The sequence below is a fragment of the Maylandia zebra genome, linkage group LG15 (assembly GCF_041146795.1).
Source record: "Maylandia zebra isolate NMK-2024a linkage group LG15, Mzebra_GT3a, whole genome shotgun sequence".
Taxonomy (NCBI): Eukaryota; Metazoa; Chordata; class Actinopteri; order Cichliformes; family Cichlidae; genus Maylandia; species Maylandia zebra.
In genome coordinates this window covers 34,303,066-34,318,200 of record NC_135181.1, presented here as the reverse complement: position 1 = coordinate 34,318,200, position 15,135 = coordinate 34,303,066, and the positions used below count along the sequence as shown (strand labels likewise).

General features: G+C 42.2%; 1 protein-coding gene across 2 annotated transcripts in view; it reads left to right on the top strand.

The window, feature by feature from the left end:
* Positions 1-14,688, top strand: part of large1 (LARGE xylosyl- and glucuronyltransferase 1) — a 66,084-nt gene extending 51,396 nt beyond the window's left edge. For both annotated transcript variants that reach the window (XM_024805195.2, XM_076874327.1), the window contains exons 10-15: positions 164-319; positions 6,074-6,237; positions 8,486-8,764; positions 8,858-9,004; positions 9,727-9,922; positions 12,467-14,688. In XM_024805195.2, the coding sequence (XP_024660963.1) occupies positions 164-319; positions 6,074-6,237; positions 8,486-8,764; positions 8,858-9,004; positions 9,727-9,922; positions 12,467-12,664 (1,140 nt within the window). In that variant the 3' untranslated portion in view covers positions 12,665-14,688. The remainder of the gene's footprint in view (positions 1-163; positions 320-6,073; positions 6,238-8,485; positions 8,765-8,857; positions 9,005-9,726; positions 9,923-12,466) is intronic.
* Positions 14,689-15,135: the final 447 nt, after the last annotated feature.

Genomic DNA, 15,135 nt, shown 5'->3' with positions numbered 1-15,135 from the left:
ATTGAGCCAAATAACGGACAAGTGTTAACAACAAGTAGTAACTTTGTTCTGCACTCTTGGCAAAGCGCAGTGTAAATGTTTTGGTTTATTGCTCTGATTCTTTAGAACCTGATGATACCAGAAGCTTCTTCACCACTCTCCCATTTGTGGTTCTCCTCAACAGGTGATCCACTGGAACTCTCCAAAGAAGTTGCGAGTAAAGAACAAGCATGTGGAATTCTTCCGGAATCTCTATCTTACCTTTCTGGAGTACGATGGCAACCTTCTGCGACGAGAGCTGTTCGGCTGTCCCAGTGAGGCTGACCACAACAGTGAGAATGTATGTGGGACTTCTGTGCTTCTGTTTCTGTTGTCAGTGTAGTGAAGTTATTTGAGATGGTGCTTAACCACTGTGGGATTCAAACTGCCATCATCCATTTAGTTAGAAACAAGTTACATTTGTAGCGAACAAAGAGTAAATTTCTTATCAATTGAAACATAAGTCAGGAATTCTCTTAACTCTTGACTTGGTATTGACAACATACATGAGAGTTTCTACATCTCCTGATGTAACTGCTATGCCTAGTACATTAAATTAATACCTGACATGGTAGGTTCAGGGTATGCTGGCTAGTCAGACATTAGCATTAGCATTGTGGATGCACATGGACATTTTGCATCACCTACACTCATGATGCCTTTACTGCTTCTGAGGTGTGCGCCAGGTTTTATGAATTCCTATCATTAGCTCTTTAACAGGAGAAAACATCTAGCACAGGGGTGTCGAACTCCAGGCCTCGAGGGCCGGTGTCCCGCAGGTTTTAGATATCACCCTGTTTCAACACACCTGAATCAAATTATTAGTTCATTAACAGGCTTCTGGAGAACTTCAAGACATGTTGAGGTGATAATTTAGCCATTTAAATCAGCTGTGTTGGATCAAGGACACATCTAAAACATGCAGGACACCGGCCCTCGAGGCCTGGAGTTCGACACCTGTGATCTAGCAGAAGCAGGCTCAGGGAGGGAAAGTCATCTTTTGAGGGTGAGGGAGGGAAGGAAGGAAAGAAGGAAAGAAGGAAGGAAAGAAAGAAAGAAACCTATATCCATATGTATTGTACTTCCTAAAGTTTTTATTGACATGACTCATATTACTTTTATGCTTTACGTGTTCCCAGTCAAGTTGGCTACTGACAGTATTCAAATGTTTTGTTTGGGGGGGGGGGGTGGTCTGAATAACTTCAGACCTGCTTTGTATAATTAACATACAAACACTGAACAAAAAATCTAAAACTAAGTGATCTGATCTTTACATTTTAAGATAGCAGGATTGTCATGAACCAGGAATTGGACTCAAACACAAACTCACTTAAGAAAAACGTGAATTCAAAATACAGTTTTATTGCCGGGAACAGAGGGAGCGATACAAAACTAAACCGGGAAAATCTAAGAATATGAACTCATGGGGAAACACAGGGAGAGACACGCAGCCATGAGGGACGACGCGACAGAGGACTGAGGGAGATGCTGACCTAAATACACAGAGGGATAACAAGGAAGTGAGAAGACACAAGGAACAGCTGACATGAATAACCATAACGAGACAGGGGCGACTGGACTGAACAGAATAAACATGAAAACGCAGGACCTTCACAATAAAACAGGAAACATGATGTGGGAGTAGAGGAGAGGCAGATCACAGCGAGGGAGAGCACAGACACGACACGCTGGGGAAACATGGAAAACCTAACACAATAAAACATGAAGGGAACCACGGCACAAGAACTCACACCACAATATAAACACAGACACAGAGGGAGACACAGAGGGCAGAGACACAAGGAGGGAATCCAATAAACTAAACTGAACAACCTAGGAACCATGGAATAAATAATGAACTAACAAAATACAAAAACACAAGAAAAACTAGGAACACTGGGACAAAATGACCCAGGACCATGACAATGATTCTGTGTTAAAAGACATTACCTGTGCTTGAAGCATATCTATGCAATTTTTATTTTAGCCAGAGTAGCTCAAGTAAGCACAGTGTTACATATTGGACATTGTAAACATAGCCTGGAGTAACAGAGGATAAACTTCAGTGTTCATTAATAAGTTTTTGTGCTTTTGGAGCCATTACTAATCTGTAGAATAGAATGAACAGAGGTGTGTCTTGCCATAACAGTCCCACAGCAGGCACCCTGCTGCCCTCTACTGTCAACAGTGATAAACATTTACTTAAACAAAACTCCAACCAGGTGAAACTTGTATCCCCGGCACACAAACAGTGTGAAATATACTATAGAATCTCAGCATAGATAGGGCTTGTTTAATGGTTGAATGAGGCATGTTGTATAAAGTGCTCAGTGCTAAGGCAGAGTAGGAGAGTATAGCATAAGCACCAGTCTATCTACCATGCCAGACACAAAAGCAGCTGTTCACATGTCGGTAATAATGTTCATGATCAAAGTCAGTGGCTCAGACTGACGCAAAAGTGCCACTGACCTTCACAGTCAGCAAACAGCAGACAACAGGTCTGTTCTTGTTAGAATCATAACGTGCAGAAACTTTTTAGCACATGTGAAGTTGCATTCGTTTAGGTTAAGGACAAAATGACTCGCAAGCAATAAAATAGCAAGAATAAATTAATTGTGCAAACCTATGATGATGCAATAGATAGATAGATAGATAGATAGGAGTGGGCACTTCAGCAGTCAACAAGACTCTCTGATTTGGAAGTATTTTTTTTATTTTTGCAGGTTTATTTGCTTTATTTCATTTTTACAGGTTCTACAGTTTTTCTATGCTGACACCAGAGTTTAATATTATGTATGTCCTCGAAAAGCAATGTGTAAAAATGGCCATGATCATCCAGTCAAACACACAGTTTTAGAGAGAGTGGGTTGACTGAGAGAGAAAGAATAAGAGGACTAAATGTGTCGTGCAGGTACAGGAGACATTTATCAAAAGTGGTCACCTTATTCCGTCCGACTTCCTCCGGAGAATAACGGACTGTATTCTCTGAAGGAAGTTTGTCACATCATTTCCCAGTGTCACACTTGAAGGAGCGATCAAAATTAGGATGAAGTCACTGTACAGTATCTTTGAGTTGCACACAGGAAATACTCGTTTCTACTCGAGCTAATTGAGAACAACCTTCAGGATGCCTTATCTGAAAGAGTGTCACTGCCAGAAATTGAAAAGCTTCTGCTTGATTCAGCAGAAGTGATTATAAAGTGGAAAAGAATTAAGACCTTCACATGCAACACCATGGGACAGCAGAGGTTAAATGCTCTTGCCATGCTGTCAGTTGAAAACAAATTAATTTATGGATTGGTGGAGATCGTGAAACTTTTCTTTCCAAGGAATCCATTTGAGTTTAGAATGCTTTTATTTTCACTGGAACAGAGTTTAAACGAAATTTCAATTTCTTTTACAATTACAACTTTTACCATCACAATAGGATTGCTCCATTCACTGGTTGAGGGCTCAGTAACCCCCAAATCCAATATCAGAGCTACCTACTTCTCCAAAACTCCAATCCTGTACATTCTCTGCCATATTGGTGTACTCTCTTTCAGGCAGATGTCAGGCTCCACAAGGTTTCTCATCCCTGGTTTCTTCTTAAAAATAACTTGGCAGGAATAATGGCATGCAACTTCTCCTGCTGAGTTACAGAGAGATGGGAGAGGTCAAGAGAGACAGAGTTAAGCCCAACAGGCATAAATTCCTCATTGATATCATCCTCCTCAGCCACAGTTTGCACGAACAACTGCTGCTGGATTGGATTATTCTGGGTTTTCCATTCCTTTAGCTCAGGGGTGGGCAACTCCAGGCCTCAAGGGCCGGTGTCCTGCAGGTTTTAGATGTTTCCTTGATCCAACACAGCTGCTTTAAATGGCTAAATTACCTCCTCAGCATGTGTTGTAGTTCTCCAGAGGCCTGCTAATGAACTAATTATTTGATTCAGGTGTGTTGACCCAGGGTGATATCTAAAACCTGCAGGACACCGGCCCTCAAGGCCTGGAGTTGCCCACCCCTGCTTTAGCTGATTGATGTGAAATTTGTTTTGGATTTCTTCTCTCTGGCATCTGGATCTCATGAGTTGTTGAACTGCTTTCTTAGCACAGCACCTTGCCATTTAGCCAACAATTTGTTTTCAGCAGTAGGAAGTAATAAGAGTACCTGCTGTCCTTGGCTGAACGAGCTCTCCCTTGCGGCCCTGTTGTGACAGTACTCTGCATATGTCTCTTCACCAATTTGGTGTTTTGCTCCATTTTCTCCCTCATCTGAAGAATGTAGTCCAACACGCTCGTCACCTCTTTCCTCGGCCTCACCCAGGATTCCTGCAGAACATCCAATGGTCCTCTCACCTGCCTGCCATACAGGAGCAGGTGAAAAAGGTGAAAAGCCGGTTCATGCTTGAGGCACTTCCCTATAAGCGAACAGCCAATCAGGAAGCCACATGTCCCAATCTTTAGCATCAGCTGAGATTAAATTCTTCAACATTGCTTTCAGAGTTCGATTGTATCTCTCCACCAAGCCATCTGTTTGGGGGTCTAAATACTGCTAATACCTTAAAGCTTATACACCTGCCTCAGGGTATGCAAAAGAAACTCAAAACCATCATCCGTCAAAATCTCAGATGGAGTATCCACCTGGGAAATAAAACCTGCAAGAGAGCATAAGCTGTCTGTTTAGCTGTAATTTCCCTAAGGGGAAATGCTTCTGGATATCTGGTACTGTAGGCACAAACCACTAATATATAGCGATTACTTGCCTGGGTTCACTCTAGCGGCCACACTATATACATTGCAATGCGACTGAATGGAACATCAATAACAGGTAAAGGCTTTAAAGGAATTTTTGGGACATTTTTATCACCAGCCAGCTGACAAATTGAGCAAGAAAAACTCCTCAACCTCTCTGTTCATACCTGGCTAATAGAACCTGCTGGCAATTCGGTCCTTTGTCTTCTTAGTTCCCAGATGCCCCACCCGTGGAATAATATGCCCCAATCTTAAAACTTGCTCCTGCTGCTGCTGTGGGAACACCAACCTTAGTCTGTCATCCCTGTTTGCTTTGTAGTACAACACTTGTCCTTTGACGAGTGTTGTACTACAAAGCTGGATGGCATTACCTTGGCCTCCAGTAACACTGAAAGGAAACTTTGTATCGTTTTTGATCAGGATATGTCCTTCAATGCACATACAAATATGTGGGACTGCTTTCCTTCATTTGTGCAAGATCTCTAAAATCATGTGACACTGACACACTAGTGTATTCATTTATTAATTTTAGACTGAATTATTGTAATTTGTTATTATAAGTTGTCTTAAAAACTCCCTTCAGTTAATCCAAAATGCTGCAGCAAGAGTACTGACGGTGAATAGACAGAGAGAGCATATTTTTCCTATACTGGCATCTCTTCATTGGCTCCCTGTCTTAAGTAATCAGGCCTCACAGTATCGTGTCACCCTCCCTGAGCCTGGTGATGCCAGGTTTTTCCTTCCCACTCTCATCATATGATTTTTGGGGTTTTCTCTTTATTATTGTAGGGTCTTTACCTTACAATTCAAAGCGCCTTGTTATTGTGACTTGGCACAGTATAAATAAAACTGAATTGAATTAACCAACACTGATAAGACTCCTCCTTCAGCTTGATTGCTCCTTTCACCTCTGTCCACCATATGGTTCAGGGATTACCACTCCCATAGATACCAACCACCTTGCAGCCACAGTCCCTTGCAAAATCTTGCCTCGTAGGGTGAGGATGGTTAAGAGTGAGGTGGTGGATGAGCCCAGAACTACACAGGAGGAGCTTGTTAATCATCTGAAGGCAGATGAATGCAGCTCACAGTCACCAAGACTGCCATTGGTAACACAAAATCCCTCCTGAGATGTGTCCAAACTACGAGAATTACCAGCAAAAAGGGTTTCCCCATCAAGTACTAGAAATGTTTTGTTTGGGGATCAAATACTTATTTCACTCAGTGACATGCATGTTTTGTCTAGTTTTTTTGTTGTTGTTGAGATTCTGTCTCTCTGGTCTGTAATCTGTCTTATTCTTCCTATCTTTCTCTATCTGCAGCTCCAGAAGACACTGTCAGAGCTGGATGAAGATGATCCGTGCTACGAGTTTCGTCGAGAGCGATTCACTGTCCATCGAACACACCTCTACTTCCTGCACTATGAGTATAAACCCAGCTCTGACAACACAGATGTCACTCTCGTCGCCCAGCTCTCTATGGACAGGTGCTGGTTTACACCCACACTTACAGAAGCTACACAGGTGTGTTTAGTTCAAAGTGGGCAGAACAATGAAGTGGAAGGCTTCCAGAGGTTTTAGAACATTGAAAATGTTAAGAAAAAACATATTAGAGCTGCTCCTGGTTAGAAAAAACCCACAATAAACAGCTGTGTTGGCAAATCTGTTGACTGATGAAGATCGAAGGAGCAAACCTCTTAGGTATGACATTGGGGGAGAAATATATTTACATATCTAGGCTAATGGTTTATATATATAGTCCTGCACTACCAAAGAATACTAGGATACTTAAAAAGCAGAAGCAAACATCCTTCCAGTAACAGCTCTTTTTCAGTTTGCAGCTTTTGTCATACTGTCAAATACCCAAACCTACCTGAAATGTTTAAAGGTTAGCCATTCGGCCTGTACTCTGCAGTTTTATGTTTTTAAAACCATAGACCAGGGAAAAGTATTTAACAGTCAGTAAAAATGACTACCCCCAGAACTTCTGAGCTTCTAGGTTAATAATTTTAGAGTCTAAAAGTGTCCTTGATTAACATCAGAAAGTGAGATCAGTTCATCTCTTATTCGGCAATAATCTGGATCAAGGCGATATAGTGGCATTAAAAAGGTTTATTTTCACATCTTCATGATGGGGAATGCTTGCAAAAATATTGACTGGTAGCAAAGTAGACAATACATCAACATAGTAAAACAATCAACAACTGACTGTATAACATACATGTAGTGGATGGAGCATTAAAATTCTTTACTTACTTACTAACAAAATCAAAACCAGTCTGTGAACCCCTGGCAACATCTGGTCGCTAGAGGAAAATGAATATTTCCTGATGGCTGCTGAGTGGTTGCTGGAGGTTGCTCCCTGTGGTTTGGTGAAATTGGCTGCAAAGACGATGCTGCACTGAAAACATCCTTGTGATTGCTTTGTCCGCTAGTAAATTATCATAGTTAGTTATAGTTTGCATGGAAAATGGCAGTTTGTATTATTTTAGGGTCTTGAAGGGTATTGAAGCAACTGTTGTTTTGTTTTGGCACTTTTTTTATAAAATTGAATCGAATTGTCTGCCGACACTTAAAATAATGGATTACATTTAGAGCTTTTCGAGACCATCAAAGCACTTTACAATTCCACTATTCATTCACTCTCACACACTGGTGGAGGCAAGCTACAGTTGTAGCCACAGCTGCACTGGGGCAGGCTGATAGAAGCGAGGCTGCCATATCGCGCCATCGGCCCCTCTGGCCAACACCAGTAGGCGGTAGGTGAAGTGTCTTGCCCAAGGACACAACGACCAAGATAGACAGAGCAGGGGATCGAACCGGTAACCTTCCAGTTACAAGATGAGCTTCCCAACCCCCTGAACCATGGTCGCCCCGATAAAAGCTAACCACCGAATGGTAGCGTAACTTGGAAAAGTGCAAGTCAAACCAAAACTTTGCCTTCAGTGTTAACTAACAGAAACTAACACTTTTCAAAAATTTCATCTTTTACTTTAAAGGGGAATGATCTCCATTTCTTGTGTGCAGACCAGTCAGTGTTTTCCATACTGTCTATGGGCAACCATGGAAATGTGTTTGCAACTAAAGCAAATACAAGGAGGTTTTTGGTTCAGTGCTCTATACACCTTTGCAATCAATTCCACTTTGCTACAGCAAGCAGCCTCTTGCAACTACTCACCAGCTAGTCAGGAAATACACATTTTTTTCCTAATTACCCTAATTACCACTGACAGCCTCTAGGCCTGCCTCACTTGGGCTTCACCAATCAATTTCACAGTGAGTACCTGCAACTTCCAACCACCACTCTCAACTACTCAGTCACTGCGGTTGCCAGTGACAGAAATATGTGGTTTATAAAAAAAAAGACTTCTTAATTATTTTATTGACTTTTCATATTTTTATTCTAACATCAATTCAGAATAATCATTGTGAACAAAACAGAACAAGAACTGCCCACAGCTAGCAAGCAGACTTCCTTTTTAACATCTCAAATATTGCAATCCAGTAGTTGTATTTCATTGCAAGGTCTCCTGCTGTTTTCTGTAATATGAAAGAACAGCAGATGTTTTGTCATTGGCTGATATATATATATGTGTGTATGTGTGTGTGTGTGTGTGTGTATATATGTGTGTGTGTGTGTGTGTGTGTGTGTATATATATATATATATATATATATATACATACATATATATGTATATATAATAAGTTATTTATGCCTGTGATCTGGTCTTGTAGGCTCCAGATGTTGGAGGCCATCTGTAAGCACTGGGAAGGCCCCATCAGCCTCGCCCTGTACTTGTCAGATGCTGAAGCCCAGCAGTTCCTTCGCTATGCTCAGGGCTCTGAGGTGCTGATGAGTCGTGGGAATGTCGGTTACCACATTGTCTACAAGGAGGGTCAGTTCTACCCAGTCAACTTGCTACGAAATGTGGCCATGCGACACGTCAACACACCCTACATGTTCCTATCAGACATTGACTTCTTGCCTATGTACAGCCTCTATGAGTATCTCAGGTAAGATGATTAAGTAAAAACCAAAGGACAGCTCTAAATGTTGATCTCATTCCTCATTGACACTGTGAACAATCACTTACCGTCTATGTGCAGGAAGTCTGTGGTGCAGCTGGACATGGCCAACACCAAGAAAGCTCTAGTGGTTCCCGCCTTTGAGACACTTCGGTATCGACTGTCATACCCGAAATCTAAAGCCGAGCTGCTGTCTCAGCTGGACATGGGCACACTCTTCACCTTCAGGTTAGACATGTTTGTCCCTGTCTGTCGTAGAAGGTATGTGAACCAGAAAAGAATAGTAGATTCGCAGATACGTTCTGTCAGTGGACTCAGAGGACGAGAGCAGTCTGAACACCACTACTCTGAAGGGAAGGCGCACCAGGGGTGCTCAGTGCAGACATAAGACATGAGTGGCACTAACAGAAAGCTGCAATGAGGCACACATGACATCCAGTAAAACCAGCGTGACTCAAACCTTCTGCTTTACATCTGGAACAGAAGGATAAGAAGCTGGTTTCACAAAATACTGATGTTAATAACTTTGACATAAATTAATGAAAATGTAATTTCATCTCACAGACATGGAGATAATTATATGCCTATGTTTAGTGTGAGTACAGATGCAACACTATACTGGTCAAAACTCTACATGGACTGCACACATGACTCCTGTGTGCAGTCTCTATGGGTGCCCAAGGCTCTTTGAGTCATATTCACTTTGCTTCAGTCTGTAATACGTCTTTTATCTTATGGTCTTATGGCACTCACATATATGGAGATAACTGTGCTGCCATCATAAATGATTTGGTCTGAATAGTGGGGTAAAAACTCAAAGACTCAATTTTCACATCTGCGCTAGAGAAAGAGCTTTTAGCATCCCTGTGTCCAAAGTACCACCTAATCTTTTAGGAACTGTAGAGTGCATTTCTGCTCTGGTAAACTACTTTCCTTTTTTCTCCTTACAGATATCATGTGTGGACTAAAGGCCATGCACCAACTAACTTTGCCAAATGGCGGACAGCCACCACTCCCTACAGAGTGCAGTGGGAGGCTGACTTTGAGCCCTATGTTATGGTGAGGAGGGACAGTCCTGAGTATGACCGCCGCTTTGTGGGCTTTGGCTGGAACAAGGTGGCTCACATTATGGAGCTGGATGCACAGGTAACTCGGTGCTCCCATTGTCAACCTCAGTTACTCCCAAAATTGGGACTTTGTGTAAAATGTAAATACAAACAGAATCCAGTGATTTGAAAATCTCTTTAAGTCATATAATAACACATCGGTTATTTAAACTCACAACTGGACGAACATACAGTAGACTTATTAGCAACAGGTCAGTAACATGAGTGGATATAAAAAGAGTTTTTCTCAGAAGAAAATACAGGAAGAAAAATGTATCTACAAATTTTGCAACTAGCTTAATTCAGTTCAGTTTTATTTATGTAGCGCCAAATCACAGCAACGGTCACCTGAAGGCTCTCTATACTGTAAGATAAAGATCCTACAATAACACAGTAATGTTCCTAAACTGTGAAGACTGAACATCTCATTGTCTACAGTACATTATATCATCAACAGACTGAGAGAATGCAACACTTCACAAATCACCGTGTGTGAACACAGCTCAGAGTGCCGTCCGTACGTGCAGGTTAAAGCTCTATCATGCAGATAAGAATCATCTGTAACATTGATCCACAAACACTGCTGTCTCCGATGGACCAAAGCTCAAAGTGGAAAACGGATCTTAGGTCAGAGAAATCGGAACCAAAATGTTTTTTGGAAAACGCTGCGTCCTCTGGACTAAAGAGGACAGGGATGACCTGACTGCTTATCGGTGCTCAGTTCAAATGCCTGTATCTTTGATACTACTGGGGGCATCAGAGCCTATGGAACTGGCAGCTGACACATCTGGAAAGGCTCCATCAGTGCTGAAAGGTATATACAGGTTTTAGAGCAACATAAAGACAGCAGGTGTCTTTATCATAGTTTAGCAGGACGATGCTAAACTGCATATTGCATCTATTCCAGCAGCACGGCTTCATAGCAGAAGAGTCCACACCATTCACCAGCTTAGAACATCTGGAGCCTCAGGACTGTTGAGCAGCTAGAATCCTCTATCAGATAAGACCAGGACAACATTCCTCTGAGAAATGTCAGCAGTTGCTCTCCTCAGCAGTTAAAAGAATCGTTCAAACCACCACCACCTTCAGACTGGTGTTTTGGACCTCAAGTAAAGTTAAAAGCATAGCTGATCAGCACAACTCATCACCAACTGGTGGCAAGTTAAGTCAGGTTGTAGGGGAAGACGCTAGATAGGTCTCATACTCAAGCTATTATTCTGAGGATACGCTGACCAGTCAGCTGACAGGTAACGGTAGGCCCTACGTTGCCAGAGTCACAAAGAGAGTGACTCTGGCAGTAGCTGAAGCAAAAACCTGGGTTTGGTGATGCTATGGAACAAGACTTTTAACTGACGTCAAGGCAAACTGACAAACTGTCAAGTGACTCAGAATAGAGAAGCATCTTCCAGCTCACCTGTATGTGGTGAGGCTAGAGAGCTGCTGACTTCATATAAGGATATCGTTAGGTGGTGAATGTGGTGTGGCTATGGACTGAGAGGTGGAGCTGGTTGTCTACCGTGTGGAAGGTTGGGGGTTCACTCCCTCAACTTCCTCAAGTCTGCATATCAAAGCAAGATACTGAAGCCCATGTTGTTCCCCATCAGAGTGTGAGAGTGTGAAACAATGTTAGATTCTAAGAAATTGAAAAAAGCACTTCAAGCATTCAGAGTAGTACAAAGATGTATCAATTTATTAACTGACTTATTAGGAGGGTTTCTTTGAGCCCACTGACATCCTTTCCTTTGAGGAGGCAAATTGTGGGGGAAAGCGATGACTGGTCTATCCCTGGGCATGAGGTCAAGGAGGTAGTTAAACAAGGACATTTTTCAGTAGTTGGGGAGAGAGCGGTCTGGGCATCTTTGCCAAGACAACTGCCTCTGTAACCCAGACAAGCTGCAGTCGATGGATGGAAAACGTTTAAATTTCTCATTTAAGTTTGTTTTATAATGTGATACAGAATATTTTCAAATGATGAAATCCTTTTCCACTATATTCCATTCCATTAGGATAACTTAACTTAAGATAATTTTGATTTCCACTGTGTAATTTAACCACATTTATTTTTGTATTTTGAGGATTTGAGGATAAAGAAAGCTCAAAAGCTCAGTCGGTCAAATGATTGGACAGGTTGTATGGCTTTACAGTGACAGGTCCTGTTCTCTTTTAGCTGAAGAAGAAATCAGCATGCGACTCATTATGACTGGGTTTTAATTTTAAGAGGTCATAGGTCAGGTTTGACTGAAGTGCTTAACAATAGTCTTTATGCAAACATCCTTTTTTGGAGCATAAAAATGCAACTTCTAAAAGTCATAGAAACTATTTTGTGTTTATAAAATTTTTATTGTCACTATATCTAATGTCTGTGTGTGTCCTGTGACAGGTGTTGCTCATTGTTGAAAATATGAGAATAGTAATTATGTTAACTGCGCACTTCGGTTCAGTTCGACTGAGAATTTTAGCTTCTTATGCACGACCAAGAGGCATGTGGCTCATGCAGTTACATGTTACCAGATCAGATGGGCTCAGGTATGAACGGTGATTCCTGAGGAATTCAGACTGAAAGTTTGTTCTTTTCTCTCCACAGGAGTATGAATTTGTGGTTCTGCCCAATGCTTTCATGATCCATATGCCTCATGCACCCAGCTTTGACATCACCAAGTTCCGCTCCAATAAGCAGTACCGGGTCTGCCTGAAGACCCTGAAGGAGGAGTTCCAACAGAACATGTCGCGGCGGTACGGTTTTGCCGCCCTTAAGTACATGACGGCTGAAAACAACAGCTAGCCACCACTGCGGACCCTCATAGCCCCAACTCTGAACTACTGACATGCTCCACAGGCTGCACCAGGGGAGCATAGTGTGAACGGAAGCCTGTGTGGGTCCTGGGGATACTTTGAGACTTAAGTCCCTCAGAACATTGGACACTGAGTGTGACACTGCAGGGGCTCTTTTGTTCCAACTTTGTCATCAGTTGTGGATAAAGGAGAAAATGTGTGAAGTGTTTCCTTCTCCCAGGATGTTAAAGCTATGAATGATCGCACAAGGGACTGCTGGGGCTGGGCCCCAGGTGTGTGGGCCTCAAGCTTCAGTTATGGAATATGATAGACAGCAAACAAAAATATTGCCTTGCCATATTTCTAAGACCAATGACAGTGTTATGGCTATGTGTAACATTATGTGTGTGTGTGTGTGTGGGTGTGTGTTTGTATGTGTGAAGGTAGATACGTGTGTGTGTGTGTGTGTGTGTGTGTGTGTGTGTGTGTGTGTGTGTGTGTGTGTGTGTGTGTGTGTGTGTGTGTGTGTGTGTGTGTGTGTGTGTGTGTGTGTGTTCTGCCAGGACAGTGCTTAGCAGGGTGTAGAGCACTGTGGACTAAGCTTTCCAAAACTATGAAGTAACAGGAAGCTGCAGTATGACTGACAGCACAGCCCCGGCTCCAATGCAACCGATCTGCAGGCAGCAGGACAAAGAGGTCAACATGTTGACAGAGAGTTAAAAAACCTTGTTGTGACGAGTGAGACACACTCAGATACTGAGGGTAGCAGCCATCTGACCATCTGCTGCTGCTGAATTTGTTTCATGGCTGATACAGATCAGAATAAATCTTCCTACTCGTATGACAAATAAGCTAAAAGTGTAATAATGTCTGGAGACCATCCGCTTGGTTAATTTTCAGGGGATCTCCACATCAGCCCTGTAGTGTGTCTTCGGTTTTGGTACGACTACAGAATGTGACAGCAGATGGAAGCATTGTCGCTTAGTTAACTGCCTCCCATAACAGAGTGCAGCAACAAGGCCCAACAGTCAGCATTATCTATGAGTGGGTTAAATGGTTGATGGGTGGATGGGAAATCTGTAAAAATCTACCAGTTCCAGTAAGGTGAGTCCCAAACACTTTCTTCCTCACGCTCGTTCTTTCTCCCTCTGGCCTCTAGTTTGACAGCAGTTCAATTCAGGTTTTTTTATATAGCGCGAAATCACAATAATAGGTCCCTGAAGGTGCTTTAATGTAAGGTAAAGACCCTACAATGATACTATAGCAGCCAAATGAGCCAATAACACAGTGCCAGTGTGCGCTCTCTTTGTTTGTGAGGTGTCACACCATCAGTTGGTGTATCGTCAACTTATTATTGGTCTGGTATGAATGTTGTGCCACTAATTTCATGTTACCTGGAGAGGCTGTGGACAGACTGGCAGCCATAGAGTCCTGATAACAAGACACTACTGGGCATTAATGTCCTGTATGATATTATAAAGAAAAACTAAAGTTAGATACGGGTCTAAAGACATTAGGAACACAAATCACTGCAGGAATAATTTTGTAATCAATACAGTGAAAGTGAAACTGAACGTTTTGACTTCAGTGGAAAACATCATGAGGTCAGGTGAGGAAAGAAGTAGTGAAGCAGAATCCCGGTATTTAACCCAGATTTGTTTTGTCACCTTTAAAATGGTCCTGAAAGTTGCTGACCGACTAATCATCATGTGATTTGCCCCAGGAGTCACAGTGTGAAACGGCTGTGTAAAGGTCCGATCGCTCCTCCTGTGCACTTCACACATTGCTGTAGTCAAATTATTTAATCTTGGCAATACCTAATAAGGTAGCCACCCCAGGTATCATCCCGGGGTGGCTGTAGCTGAGGATCTACTGATCGCAAGGTTAATGGTTCGATCCCTGGCTCCAAGTTGCAGGGTCTCTCAAGCATCCATCAGTGTGTGAGTGTTAGCTAGGAAGCACTGAAAGGAAAGTGCTTCTGTGAATGTGGCGTGTTGTATAAAGTGCTCCAGGAGAGTAGAAAAGTGCTATATAAGAATCTTTTTTTATTCATTTTTATTAAGTCTGCTTTACAAAGCGTTTCACACGGGAATGAGCTTCATGCAAAGGTCATTTCAAGAAGAGTTCATTTATGGGCATAACAAATTGTTCAAAATATATATATCTTTGACTAGGATGTAGATGATGATCTGTGTTGCTTGTCAGTCCACTTATAGGACACCATCACTGCTTTCCTGTTATAGGAAATAAAGGCAGCGTTGAACCACGTTTCCTTAATTCACCCTGATATAATTATGGCTCACATTCTTCTGTGCAGCTTCACTCAGCTAGGAAAAGACAATCTGATTATCTGAGCACAGCTGCTGCCCTTGTGTTTCCTGCTGCCTGCTGTACTTCAGTCATGAGTGTGGTGGTAAAGCAACCTGTTACCTAAGCAACCAAAATGTAATAAAACTAACACATGCATTTTAATCCACATCA